This window comes from Hypomesus transpacificus, chromosome 1, assembly GCF_021917145.1.
Source record: "Hypomesus transpacificus isolate Combined female chromosome 1, fHypTra1, whole genome shotgun sequence".
In the NCBI taxonomy this organism is placed as follows: Eukaryota; Metazoa; Chordata; class Actinopteri; order Osmeriformes; family Osmeridae; genus Hypomesus; species Hypomesus transpacificus.
In genome coordinates this window covers 3,333,181-3,346,493 of record NC_061060.1, presented here as the reverse complement: position 1 = coordinate 3,346,493, position 13,313 = coordinate 3,333,181, and the positions used below count along the sequence as shown (strand labels likewise).

At 40.2% G+C, this 13,313-nt stretch overlaps 2 protein-coding genes across 3 annotated transcripts; one reads left to right on the top strand and one right to left on the bottom strand.

Annotated features, from left to right (window-relative positions):
* Nucleotides 1–3,398: 3,398 nt before the first annotated feature.
* LOC124468798 lies at nucleotides 3,399–6,894 on the bottom strand. 2 transcript variants are annotated; one of them, XM_047021775.1, is made up of 6 exons: nucleotides 6,805–6,894; nucleotides 6,167–6,502; nucleotides 5,706–6,083; nucleotides 5,479–5,583; nucleotides 5,326–5,378; nucleotides 3,399–3,479 (listed from the first exon to the last, which is right to left on the bottom strand). In XM_047021775.1, exons 1-6 carry the CDS (start codon nucleotides 6,848–6,850, stop codon nucleotides 3,462–3,464), a joined length of 936 nt encoding a protein of 311 aa, XP_046877731.1. In that variant the 5' UTR covers nucleotides 6,851–6,894; the 3' UTR covers nucleotides 3,399–3,461. The 2 variants fall into 2 exon arrangements, with proteins under 2 accessions (XP_046877731.1, XP_046877725.1); XM_047021769.1 differs by lacking the exon at nucleotides 3,399–3,479 and adding an exon at nucleotides 4,681–5,022.
* A 2,555-nt stretch (nucleotides 6,895–9,449) lies between these two features.
* On the top strand, nucleotides 9,450–13,249 carry LOC124478078. Its single transcript, XM_047036243.1, has 6 exons — nucleotides 9,450–9,533; nucleotides 9,733–10,095; nucleotides 10,187–10,543; nucleotides 10,640–10,756; nucleotides 10,872–10,927; nucleotides 11,088–13,249. The coding sequence occupies exons 1-6, from the start codon at nucleotides 9,491–9,493 to the stop codon at nucleotides 11,223–11,225; spliced, it is 1,074 nt and encodes a 357-aa protein (XP_046892199.1). The 5' UTR covers nucleotides 9,450–9,490; the 3' UTR covers nucleotides 11,226–13,249.
* Nucleotides 13,250–13,313: the final 64 nt, after the last annotated feature.

The window sequence follows — 13,313 nt, the reverse complement described above, 5'->3', positions numbered from 1 at the left end:
TTTTTGCTTCCCTAAACGTTTTCACTGGCATGCATCTCATTTATCTCCAAATAACTAAGGATCAACTTTGGTAACCTTGTATTTTGCTACAGCTGTTTAACACAAACCCCAAAAACTTAAATCAAATGTGCACCAATGAAATCTTCCCACACAGAATGTTGTGTAAGTAAAGTAACTGAAATTGAGATTGTTTCTTGTTTTTAACCTGAACTGCAGGCACATACTTTGACTTTTATTTATTATGTTTATTTATTTATTTGAATGGTATTTTACTTGTATTTATTAATGTAAAGTTTTGAAATGCTACAGTGTGTGTGTGTGTGTGTGCTTAGACAGGGCGGTTGGTTTGGGTGAAGGCAGGAAGTGTAGTTGAGATGGGATGTTTCGTAATGATGCTTTTGCAGTATTCAAACTTTTCTACTTTTACTAAAAGCAACAAAACAAAAAACCTAGTGAGCTTTGTTAAATGAGATCTGGGAGTAAAATGGCCTTTGGGATCAATGAAAGTTAAAGATGTCATGTAAGAACTGTGTGAATGCCGACCAAGGGATGAGAGATGATTGATGACGTTAGTGATGAGCAACACTGAAGACAAATGCCATGAGTTGTCAGAGGATGTGAAACTTCGAGGCATCAAAACAAAAGTAGCCCAACAACAGATAGAGGTGTGCTTAACCACAAGAAGAGAGTGGGGGAGTTAGAAAGATAAACTTAACAAGGGAGAAGAAAGATAATGGCCTGAAAAGCTATGAGGATGATATGTGGTTGTTATGGTTGCTGGTATACAAAAAACACCAGTAACTATGGGCAACACAAAGAATGTATGTAAATGTTGAAGCACACTTTCTGTGGAGTCAAGTAGCCACATCCCTTGTTTGTTAGGGTCTGTATATGTGGCTCTAAGGCGTTCATATCTAAACGATGTATGATAAATAGAATAGCACATTTGTGTGAGGGGTGGATGGGCTGTGTTTAGGGGTCATGGATCTATTGAAATCTCAACAGTATTACACCAACACTATTACAATCATTTGTGCTGTCGACTATCAAGTTGCACGATTCTAATTGATTAGTTGGATCTCGGGAGTCAGGTGGCTAAGCGGTTAGGGAATCGGGCTGGTAATCAGAAGGTTGCCGGTTCAATTTCCAGCCGTGCCAAATGATGTTGTGTCCTTTGGGCATGGCACTTCACCCTACTTGCCTCGGGGGGAATATCCCTGTACTTATTGTAAGTCGTTCTGGATAAGAGCGTCTGCTAAATGTCTAAATGTAAATGTAAATCTAATTGCGTTGGTTTCAAAAGTCAAATAATCTCTTTTAAATTGTGTTGTAGATAAAATTCCATGACCCCAATTCATTTTCACCACTCTCGATAACCATGTGTCACATTCCGTTTCTGTGAAAATAGCACAGCTTTTGCATCAAGGTGTTGTCAAGTTTTTGGGTAATCCAAACAGTATTTTTCTGTTTCTTTATTAAAAACTCAAGAAAAACTGATTTGTAGTTTTTAAGATCTTGTAGTCCTAGCAAAACAAGAACAAATGTATTAGCTACCTTTTGTTCTACGAGTTGAGATTCCTCTATGATTATGTTTTTGCTGCAATGGGATATACAGTATACAGTCGCTATGGTGATAAGGACACACACACAGACACATTAAAAGGCCTTGAGGCCTGGGCTTTGGCTGTCAGGAATGTGGAACTGGCCCTCCAGATCAGACACCAGATGGTGCTATTGATTATTTACAGACCGAATATTGTCCATGGCAAACCTCTCATGTCTCTGATGTCATTTCCTCCTCGGGTCATTTTCATTGGCTTACGTGCGCCCGATCATAACTATAAAATGAGGATGTTGGCAACATGCCCCATACATACAGTGTTGAAATGTTGACTGGTCATACAACAGCAAGGATTGCACTGGCCTTCATAATTTCACTTTTTTATACAAATGTCAGATTTATGATACATTGGGAACCAACACCTCAATGTTCATATTATTTTTATTATATTATAGAAGTGCATAATATTACATATTATTCAATGTAATAATGTATAGGTGGGGATTGCCATTATATCAGGATGGTGAGGTAACAGTGACAGATATTACATAGAGTATTATGTTAAAATTAGATAACAGTTGTGTACTAAACCCCCTGTCTCATTTGTTCAAGAATTTCAGAGATGCTCATTCAAGGACAGTTGACGACCAGTGTGTGTGCATTCATGTGTGTGTGTGCATGCATATGTGTGTGCATGTGTGTGTGTGTGTGCATGTGTGTGTGTGTGTGTGTGCATGCGTGTGTGTGTGTGTGCATGTGTGTGTGCATTTATGTGTGTGTGCATGCGTGTGTGTGTGTGTGCATGCGTGTGTGTGTGCGTGTGTGCATGCGTGTGTGTGTGGAATGTGTGTTAGAGATGAGGAACTTTAAGTTTTCCCTTTTTTTGGTTGTTGTTATCCACGCACGCACACACACACACACACACACACACACACACAGAAAGACACACCTGCTTGTGTCAATATCTATAATTACGTTCTTTCACGGTAACATAGTCAAAGACAGGAACACCTCAGAGGTGAGGAAAACGATGCATGGAAACTTCAATGTTCGTGTGGTTTGTACGTCAGTTGAGGTGTGAATTCTCAGGGTCTATAATTAGTGTCACACTCTATCTCACACGCAGCACAGTATGCGTGGAAACCACCGTATGCGCACTTTAACACCTTAACAAGCTTGCAAACAATGACAGTGAGATATTTCTTACATTCAACAGTTGTATAAATGAGTTGAGAGCTGCAACTGAGTGAAATCATAATTAGCATGAGGCGTAGATATTTGTCATTAGTGTATTTATTGCTTTCCCTTCATAAACTACACAGGTAATGTTCTTAATCACATTTCCCCATAATTTATATGCTCTATAAGGAAACAGTCAGCACAAGCAACAAGTGGACCAGTTTGTTCATGTTGATGGACCATCATCTTGTTGATAACTGCTCATGGGAAACTGAGGCATGAAAAGGACCCACTAAAAGGTGTTTTTTGCTTCTTTCATAACCTCCTTCATGACTCATGTTCCCACAATCAGCTCCTCCCTGAATATTGTATTCATTCAGACCAGACACAATCAATTTATGCATTTGGTCAGTAACTATAATAATACACACATATATATATATATATACTGTATATATGTATCAGTATGTGAAGATGTTGCCTAAACAAGTAAACACAATCTATACAGAAAATCAGAGCTTCCTTTTGCTGTTTTTAAACGTTGCTTTCAATGCCTCCATGGTTACCTAGAACAGCCGCTAAAGCCAGGACAGTTCTGAGTCATCAAACCAGCGGTTGGTCCAAAGTGCAGAGACTTCTAACCACAAGCTACGCCCCTGCATGCATCTCCAGTGGTCTTCACTAGCCTTCAGCTCACCAAGCGTGGGCGTGCAAATGATGTCTAACATACTGCTGCAAACTACAAACAAATCAAGTAAGAAAACAGGATTCAGGGTTAAAGTTTTGAATTGAGATCAATGTGCTATGGAAGCGAGTTCGATTGGTCATGCATAAGCACGGTGCCACATGCACACAAGTGCAGAAACATACACACAGTTTTGTGTCTATTTTGTACATTCCCTGTGTATTACCCAGTGTCCAGCCCTGTGTTCAACCCTGTGCAATTTTAGCCTGTCTTATTTTGTATTCATTTCTATTTTATCTTGCTTGCTGTGACGGTGCAATTTTCCTCATTGCATGAGGGACAGCTATTTTCAATAAAGTACCTACCCTACCCACCTATGTCGATCTTTAGTGTTAAAGTCATAAAGGTCAACGCTGTCTAGTGTGACAGTCTGTTAAAATGATCTTCCGAATGGAAACCTGGACTTGGTCAGAATATGATGTAAATGTGGATAGGTGTGTGTGTGCGTGTGTGTGTGTGTAGAGGGGAAGGTTGGGTTATGATCACAAGCATCGCGTACAACATTTTCCACATCGCTCGCTGCCTGCATTCACCCTGCGTTCACGCTCACAACCTTTGCTTTGAAGTGGTAAGCAGCTCTGCAGGGTCTCAGGACAGGCGAGTGTTGTCTGGGTGCGGTACGCGTACACAGACACGGAAGTGTGCTTGTGTCTGGATCTGCGTGCAGAGACGAGTCTCAAGGCCTCAGTAGTGTGTCTGGGTGTCGTGGTGAAACGTTTAGCCATTTCACTTTTGGGAGATGTAAGGCATGTCATGTGAATTCATTTTCTCTGTTTGCGACATTGACCTTTCTCACTAATGTACCATGCCATGAGCAGTAGTAGTCAGAGCACATCTCCTTGGAGTGCTTCATGAAATAAAAACATTTTCTGAATTTGGTGGTTTGGAGTGGAGATTTATCTAGTTGAACTAAGTGAAACCGTTTGGACCTTTAAAGAGCCATGGGTGATGAAACTCTGGTTTCAACACCCAACGCGTATCATCAGTACAGTGTGCTGAGCTAGCCTGTCAGACAAGGCTATATGTGTCTTAGGTCTTGACTTAAGGGAAGGTAGACAATGCTGAAGGCAGGAAGTCAGACCATTCTGGGACTTAACTCCACCTTTGTCTGCTTTTGCCACTGTGCCACACAAAGACATCTGACTTGACTACTCAATAAGTACAGATGAACAATGGGATAGTGTACATGCTGAAATGTAGTTTTTATTTGGCAAATGGTTGGATATTTTTTTTTTTATGAACAACATGAGTAACAACATGAACAACATGAATAATGTCTCACAAATATAGTAAAATCTCATCCTACGAGGAATGCTGTGATGTTGGAAAGACAAGGTTTGAGGGATCCCAATTTATAACCACCAATTACGCAGTTCTGAAACAGGCTTTCTTAAGCTACATCTCATTGCACTATGTTATATTTCACATCAGAGTACACATCTGGTGCAGGTGTTGTTCCTCTCGTTTCATTTCTTCTTTTAGGTTTCCGCTCAGAGAAACTTAAAGCCGCGTAATTCAACATATCTGCATCTCTATCCTATGGATGACAGCATAGCCTGTGTCACTGTATCATAATAAAGCTGTTGTCTTATACTATATTACATGTCCCTGTTGCACAGTAGGCCACAGTGGGACACTTGAGAGATGCTCACTGTCTGTTTGAGCCATGTATCTGAGCAATATTTGAGAATTGTTTGTGTGTCATTTGTACTTATTGTATGAATACTGTACCAAGGAGCAACATGTGCTTCAACTAACTGTTGTAATTAATATTGATTTAAAAAAAAAACTTTTGTATTGACTGGAGGGAGGCAAACATAAGAGAAAAACTAAACAATACCTGAGTATTGGACTGATCCCGTGTGCTGCGTTCGTCTTTCACAGAGAGGGTCACTATGACAACAAATCAAACAGGAAATTTCAGCTGTTGGTGTTGATGACCATATTGCAAAGTAATAATAAAAGTTATCATGTGACTTGCCTCTACACTTACCTGAGCTTTGATGTTTAGTTATGGTACAAGCCAGAAAGATGATGAAGAGCACACACAAGACTAGCACCACTGCCAAGACAAGTATGATCACAACCAGAGTTGTCTCTGAAAAAACATAAATAAGAGTTCACAGCAGATGAGGAAATACTTCAGGTTATGTTTGTATATATTTTTTGGTCAAATGTTGTATCTCAAACGGATAAAAGACTGAATCTCTCTTAACCTACTTGACAAGTTCCACTCAGTTTCGACATCTAGTCTTGTTCCATTGCCAAAAAGTATCTCTCCACATGTGGCCACTGCACAGTAGTAAGTCCCAGAATCAGAGGAGCTGAGGTTGTTCTTGGAGAGGCTGAGGACACAGCTCCGTGTAGGAGAGGGAGTTTCAGGTCTCTTCTCACACTCTTCACTCCTGTCTCCTTGGGTGTAAAGGAGTCCTGGATGGGATTCTCCTGCCCCGGCTCTGAAGCAGAACACACTGTGTTGTCCTGTACAGGACTCAGAGAGGACTGAACACTGCAGAGTCACAGAGTCTCCTGGATGGACTGGCTCAGACTCTGGCTGCTGCCACACTGTCTGGTAGCCAGTTCTCTGAAGATGGTTACCTGAATATTTACCCCCAAAAAATCATAAATACAACATAGCCTGCTCATAAAATATTGTTTCCAGATTACGATGTTATACATACCCCTTACAGTAACAAAGGTTCCGTTTCTGAATTCCATCCTATACTGTGTTCCGGTAGCACAGAAGTATATTCCCTCGTCTGAACTAGTTATATTTTGGATATTTAGATCATAATTACTACCAACCATTTTTGCAGAGATACGTTCGCCCAAAATAATAGAAGTTTCTTGAATTTTTGTTCGAACCGCCACGCGTTGGGGCAGATGTCCAATAGTTTGCTTGTACCAGTATAGCATTCGATAGTCATCTGATATCACACACTGCAATGTTACAGTTCCACCATGTTCAGCTGTGGTCAAAGGAATATGTTGGTGAACATCCTCACTTTGAATCAGATCTAGAACATGGGGAATAATTTGTTGAAGGACATCAACTTTAAATCACTCCAATAATTAAGAAGTATGATTACATGAGATAACCACATAACACTTGTTTAGATAGTCCATTGACAATATTGATCATTGTAGATATTCAATTAACTTTCTACAAATCTTAAACTGTCAATAAACCAGTTTTGGAAATTCATCAGAGCTGGGGTTGGCTCTGTAAATACTTTCTCTGTTATTTCAGAATCTACAATTGATCTACATGGAACCATCCAAAAATGTGCTGCTGATAACTGATTAAACACACACTTACCCAGATGAGAATGAAGAAATACCCAGAAAAGTGTGCTTGAGATCATCTTGGTGCTTTACGATGATAGTTTGTCTTGCCTGACTTGTAGCTTATGGGCAGAAATTTCTAGTTTTTGACTTGATTGAAAGCCAACCTGATTGGTGGAAGGGAGGTCCTTTGACTTACAGTATATCAACCAATAAGATAAAGAAAACACTGATCTACTTGCATTAGCATAGTCCTACTAGTGTTTACGTTTATTTTTATATTTTTATTTGCATATATATGTGCATGTAGTCACATATAGGAACCAGCTGTCTGTTCACAGTCAGTCTCTACACTTTGAAGTACAATTGACTACCAGGTCACAAAAAAGGCAAATACATGTTTGTATGTGTGCAGTTTCTTTCTCCAAAGTGTAAGTTAGTCCTATTGTAAATGAAAGGGTTTTAAAAATGGTCAATGTATTTAACCCTTAAAGGGGCAATTGACTGCAAAACCGATTTTACCTTGTCATTGTTGAAAAACGACAGTTCGGAGGGTAAACTGAACATACCGTGAATATCAAAGTCCATTGACACCTCTTTCCTATTCAAATCTCAAAAAGAAAAAATTTGGCTGTAAAACGCTAGCTTTTCAACAAAGCCACCGGTCCTACGTAGGACCGGTGATCGCCCTCTTATTGGCTCTGGTCTGTATCTTTGTCACGCCCCAGAATTTACATCCAGACCAGCCCGAGGTAGCGTCTATCTCAGATACTAGTTTAGCTGCGCGCTGCTCTGTGTAGGCTACTTATAAGGAATTACAAAGAAGAACATTTTGAATTATAACAAGGATATTGAAAATGGACCACGGTCGTAAATGCTGTGTTCCAGGCTGTACAGGGAAGGCTAACACTCACAGTCTTCCCAAGGAGCCAAACATTCAACAGGCATGGCTGCTGTTGTCTATGAGAAGATCCCGGCGAAGTTCGACACTCAATCATTCATTTGCTCTTAACATTTCACCCAAGACAGTTTTGACAACCTTGGACAATTTCAAGCAGGATATGCTAGGAAGCTGAACCTGGAAAGAGGTGCTGTTCCAACCGTATGCTCATTGCAACCGCAAGCTAAGGACAGTATGATGTTGTGCTAACAGTTATTAGCAATGCTAACGTTTCCTGTATATAGCATACCAGGTAGAATGCTAAATACGTTTCTACACACATCAAATGACTCTAGCTAGACTAGCTGTAGTCGGCATTAGAAGGGAAGCTTCCGAAAAATAGCCAGAAAACCAACTGCAGTCTGGCTTATTGCTAACACCTGTCTAGATAATCTATTTGAAAGAACTGGAGAAAGGCAGGTTCTAGATACAGGATACGTTAGCATTGCTATTAACTGTTACTAGTAACACCTAGACTGTAGGCATGTAAACAAGTTTAGCTTGCTAGTTAGCAAGAGCATAGGTAGAATGTGTGATAATTTAGCCTAGTTTATTGTCAAGGGGGCTAACGTTGATTCATGTTCCTGACTGTGTTTCATTCAAATAAATAACCTGTGTAATGAAAATCTACAATTCACGATGCATGTTTGTCCAGATCTTTGTCATGTTATTTTACAGCAAGATATAAGATAAGATAGATATAAGATAGCTAGCCTAGCTAACTAACTGAAGCCGAGTAGAATCACGATATGGTTTAGTTGCTAAGCTGTAGCCTAACGTTCTACCCACCTAAATCAATCCAGTTTGCTTCAACAACAGAAGTGGAAACAAGTAATGTTATCATTTCAAATGATATATAGTCAATCTGTTGAAAACAGTGTTGTGTAGACACAATAGATTTATTTGCGCGTTTTTATTTCAAGTCTCCAACTTCGGTGTTTCAGCGAGTGCTGCTGTTGGCCGTGTTGCGTTTTTGCTGCCAGCTTCACTCGTTGATAACCAACCAATCAGCGCGAAGCTTATCTAAATATTAATGAGCATACCATAAAATGAGAAAAGCTTGTGTTTTTTCCCGGGAACATTTCAGAGGATCTGTCAGAGGGCATAGAACAGCACCCGGGCCATTTTCAACCCAACCAATGTTACATACCCTATTCGGAGACCTTAAGGAACAGTGTGAAATACCCCAAAAACCCAGTCAATTGCCCCTTTAAATCATATAAACCTTCATAGAAGCAGTTTGTTGCAGTAAGGTCACACTGAAGGCTCACAAGTCTTACGTATCTCTACTTGGCACCTGAAGTCCACGCTTCAGTAAAATGGTTCTGTAGTCCGCACAAGAGCACAATTGTTTAACTTAAGACATGTAATCAAGTTGATCCATACTGGGAACATATTCGACGTTCTCTTCAGTTTAACTGTTGGTTTATGACTGTCTAGCTTAAACAAAGAATTTTCTTTTAAAATCCAATGCTTAGCAGGGTTCTTAATGGCCTATTGTAGATGATGTACGCATCCATAAGTAACGTATGCAAAATTACAAGCACTATTCCACATCAGACAAGAGAAACCCACAAGAGACAGTGTTTGAGGAAAGGCAACCAATTACGTTGTTGTTTTGGAAATGTAACAGGAAGTGTCCTATTTAAACCAACGTAGCTAGCCAATCAGGTCAGGTTTTCACTGTAGACCTGTCTATAAATTAAAATAATTGACATTATTCACGGTATTTTACGACAAGAGGACTACTACATCAAGGGAGAGAAAGTTACAAGTCGAGATGGTTGGAATTATGACTGTAATAAAGGTTTTTTTGATTATATGTGAGTACACTCCACGCTTGATGTGTTCAATGATGTCAATGATGTTACATTATGTCATGATGACATTTCACCTTGAATTAGTATGAAAAAACCCTTAAGATGTATTTAATATAATGTGTATATTATAGTTTATATATTTTGTTAAGTATTTACAATTGTGTAATATTTAATATTTGACTAATTCTGTCATGTTTTTTAGGTGTGATCCAACGCAACAAGTCTCAACGACAAACCCAAGTGACAAAGGTTCAATTAGGTGACCCTACATCTCTCTACTGTGTTCTGTCTGAGCAGGAATTTGATCAAGGATTCTTTTTATGGTTTAAGCAAACAATAGGGGAAACTCCTCAAGCAATTGCAAGGATGCTGAAACATCAAGAAGTACCTGAATACTATGACAAATATAATAACAAACATCTCAAAGTGGAGAAGTCTGAAAAAGATATGAGTTATCGTCTTTTATTGAATGAAACCCGCCAAACGGATGAAGCTATTTATTATTGTGCAGTCATTGAAGGCTACGACATGCATTTAAAAAATGGGACCCTTTTGATTATTGAAGGTAAATATACCAAACAAGAAAAAAGGAAATGTAAAAATGCTTTTACAGAATACAAAGTAGTTTGTTATTGATGATTAAATGTTCACTTTAGGTACAAATCAACACTTATCCGATTACCAGACAGTGTTGCAGCAGCCAAAGTCTGAGCCAGTCCATCCAGGAGACTCTGTGACTCTGCAGTGTTCAGTCCTCTCTGAGTCCTGTACAGGACAACACAGTGTGTTCTGGTTCAGAGCCGGGGCAGGAGAATCCCATCCAGGACTCCTTTACACCCAAGGAAACAGGAGTGAAGAGTGTGAGAAGAGACCTGAGACTCCCTCTCCCACACGGAGCTGTGTCTACAGCCTCTCCAAGAACAACCTCAGCTCCTCTGATTCTGGGACTTACTACTGTGCAGTGGCCACATGTGGAGAGATACTGTTTGGCAATGGAACAAGACTGGATGTTGGTAAGTAATGAATATGAGTCTAGGTGGATGGATGTTTTGTGTAACTCTACGTTTGACTACATCAGTGCTGCCTTCCTCTTCTGTTGTTCCCTCCAGAACCAGCAGTGGATCTCATAGTTATCGTCCAGGGGTTGTCTTTAGCTGTGTGTGTTGTGTTGATCATTATCCTCATCTGTACCAGAAAGACACGGACAGTGTGTGAGAATTGTAAAGGTAAAAGTAGTATATTTGAATTGAAGATTTATGGAATGTTAAAAGCTATAGACGGCAATTTTGGTACGAGGCCCTGGAAGTTCATTCTAATGAATGTGACTTTGTCATCGAACAGTGAGTGTAACCTGTCACGGACATGACAGGACAACTGCAGAACGGTCAAGAGGCCAGGTAAAGTTGAACCAAATACTATTTTCATTAATATTACATAATAGGCTCTTCCATCACACAATTAAAGTAGCTGTGTTGCTTTTATATGCAGATGATCTCCTTTTGTTCTCTTGTAGTACATTTTGTGTTACAGTTACTTATGTAGTGAGATTCTTCACAGGAAGGTGAAGACTTGAACTATGCTGCTCTGCAGTTCTCTGAGATGAAAGGTAAAAGAGGAAGAAGGAAGAGAGAGACCCCACAGGAGAGTGTGTACTCTGATGTGAGGGGTTCTGACTGGGAGGGAAGTGGTCTATAGGAAATCAGTTTGTAAACATTGTTGAGGTGGCAGTTTAGGTTAGCTTATTATGTCGTATTGTATTAAGTCTGATAAAAAAATTATGTGTTTGTGATTTATTTGTTTCAAAATAGTTTATGGGGTCACTAGAATATTCAGTGTGCAAGGTTACTCTCTGGCACAGTGATGCAACTAGTACTGTGGTTACACTGTGGCTACACTGTGGCTAGCATTCAATACATGTTTCCATACATAGCTTTGTATAAGGTTAGGCTAATTCACTGTGATTTGGGGTTATTAAATATAACTAAGTTGTATTAATAAACACCAGTATTAAGTGATTTATGCCGTGTATGAGGTACTTAGTTATCACTTTCTGTAGCAGTCTGCATGCAGGTAGTTTACTGGACGTTATTACTAGTAATTATGTGTCCTTTTATACAATCCCTACGGATGTATAATGGCTGTATTAGCCTGCAAAATCAGACACCCCTAACCTCTTAAGCAGATATGTCTCTTCCTCTTCCTGGTTGTGGTTGTCATAACGTTGACAGTCACAGGACACTACAAATACTGTTGCCATTCAGCACCAACTGAACTTGACCAGTAATGATATAAAAAAAAACAAGATTCCGTGGCTAGTTACCACACCTCCCCTCTTCTCAGTCATGAGCTGGTCCCTCTATAGAGCTACCAAGTCTAAAGTCAAGGCCTGTGTTTTACTCATATGTTGACAGAAATGGTACATTAGGTTTATGTCCTTTGTAAGAAAACTATATCTGTCTGAATCAAAGCAAATACAGTTGACCAGGGGCTGGGAAAAGTACGATATCTTATAGACAAGTTTAAATTATATATTTAACTGCAAGCAAAAGTTGCAAAACTAAAATGTTATTAAACTCATCAGATCAGTCGGGTATGTTATTTATGTTAAATGCCTTGAGCATCTCAACAACCCTTCCATACAAACACAAACAAACACTTTGGAGACAGAAACAACACCATGATTAGAAAAGGAAGACAAAACAAATATTTGCCTTTCTTGTAACCTGGCAGTTAATCCTTTTTTAAAGTGTAGCAACTGACCTTAAACAGACAGTCATATTATTTACATGTGAAATAGTACATACAAACAAATGAATGAGGGGGCAAGCATGTGGTTATGTAACGGGGGCAAAAGGTCCACCATGAAAATGTGTTTGGGGGTGGGGCAGTCTGTCTGTTTGTGCGTATTGTGTGTGTGCTTGTGACATCCCTCTACAGGTGTCCCTAATTGCTGGCTGATTGGGAACCCTCGGGATTGGTTGGGCAGCGCATAAACACCACTGTGTCCTCCCAACGGGAGAGCTTTTGGAGAGCCGCTTCGGACGACGAAAAGATTCCGGGGCCCGCGCCGGACGACGAAAAACTAGTCATTGACGACGAGTGAGATCCCTGGTTGGTGGCAGGCGCCCGTGAAGGACTCTAGTACGAACCCCCACGTAGTGGGACACAGCAACCGTTCGAGCAACGATCGAGCAGAAGGACAAATACAACGCACTCAAAGAAACAACGTCAAGGAAACGCTAGAGAACACTGGTATCGTGAGCACCGCCAAGAGACATACAACGCCCTCTATTTCTGCAGCAAAGTTCTGTGGGAAACGTACCCACGCCACCGCTGTGAAAGGACAGTTTTGGTGGAACTGCGGTGCGCTTGCGGCTGCGTTACACTGGAGCCCTGAGTCATCAGCTGGGTCGTGAGTGGTGTCTGGACTGGTGGCATAGCTGGACGAATCCTCTCATAAGTGCTCTACTTTTATATTAATTTATATTTTATGCTATTGCTGTGAGGGACTGGGGGTTATGAGCCTATCGCCGTTTTGCGGCATACATTTATGGTGCACGATTATGTTTTGCAGTGTTGTGGGTATTGCTGTGGGTTTTGCTGTGAACTTGCTGTGAATTGCTGTGGATTTGCTAACATTAGCTTTTGGCACCAGGTGCGGAGCTGCGATTTGCTCCTGACTAGGTCTTCTGTTGTTTTAGAACTGTATATTAATAAAGTTGTATTTGTAAACTATTTCACCGTGTTGGTTGTGTGCCTCAAGGATCAGAGCTAAACCTACTA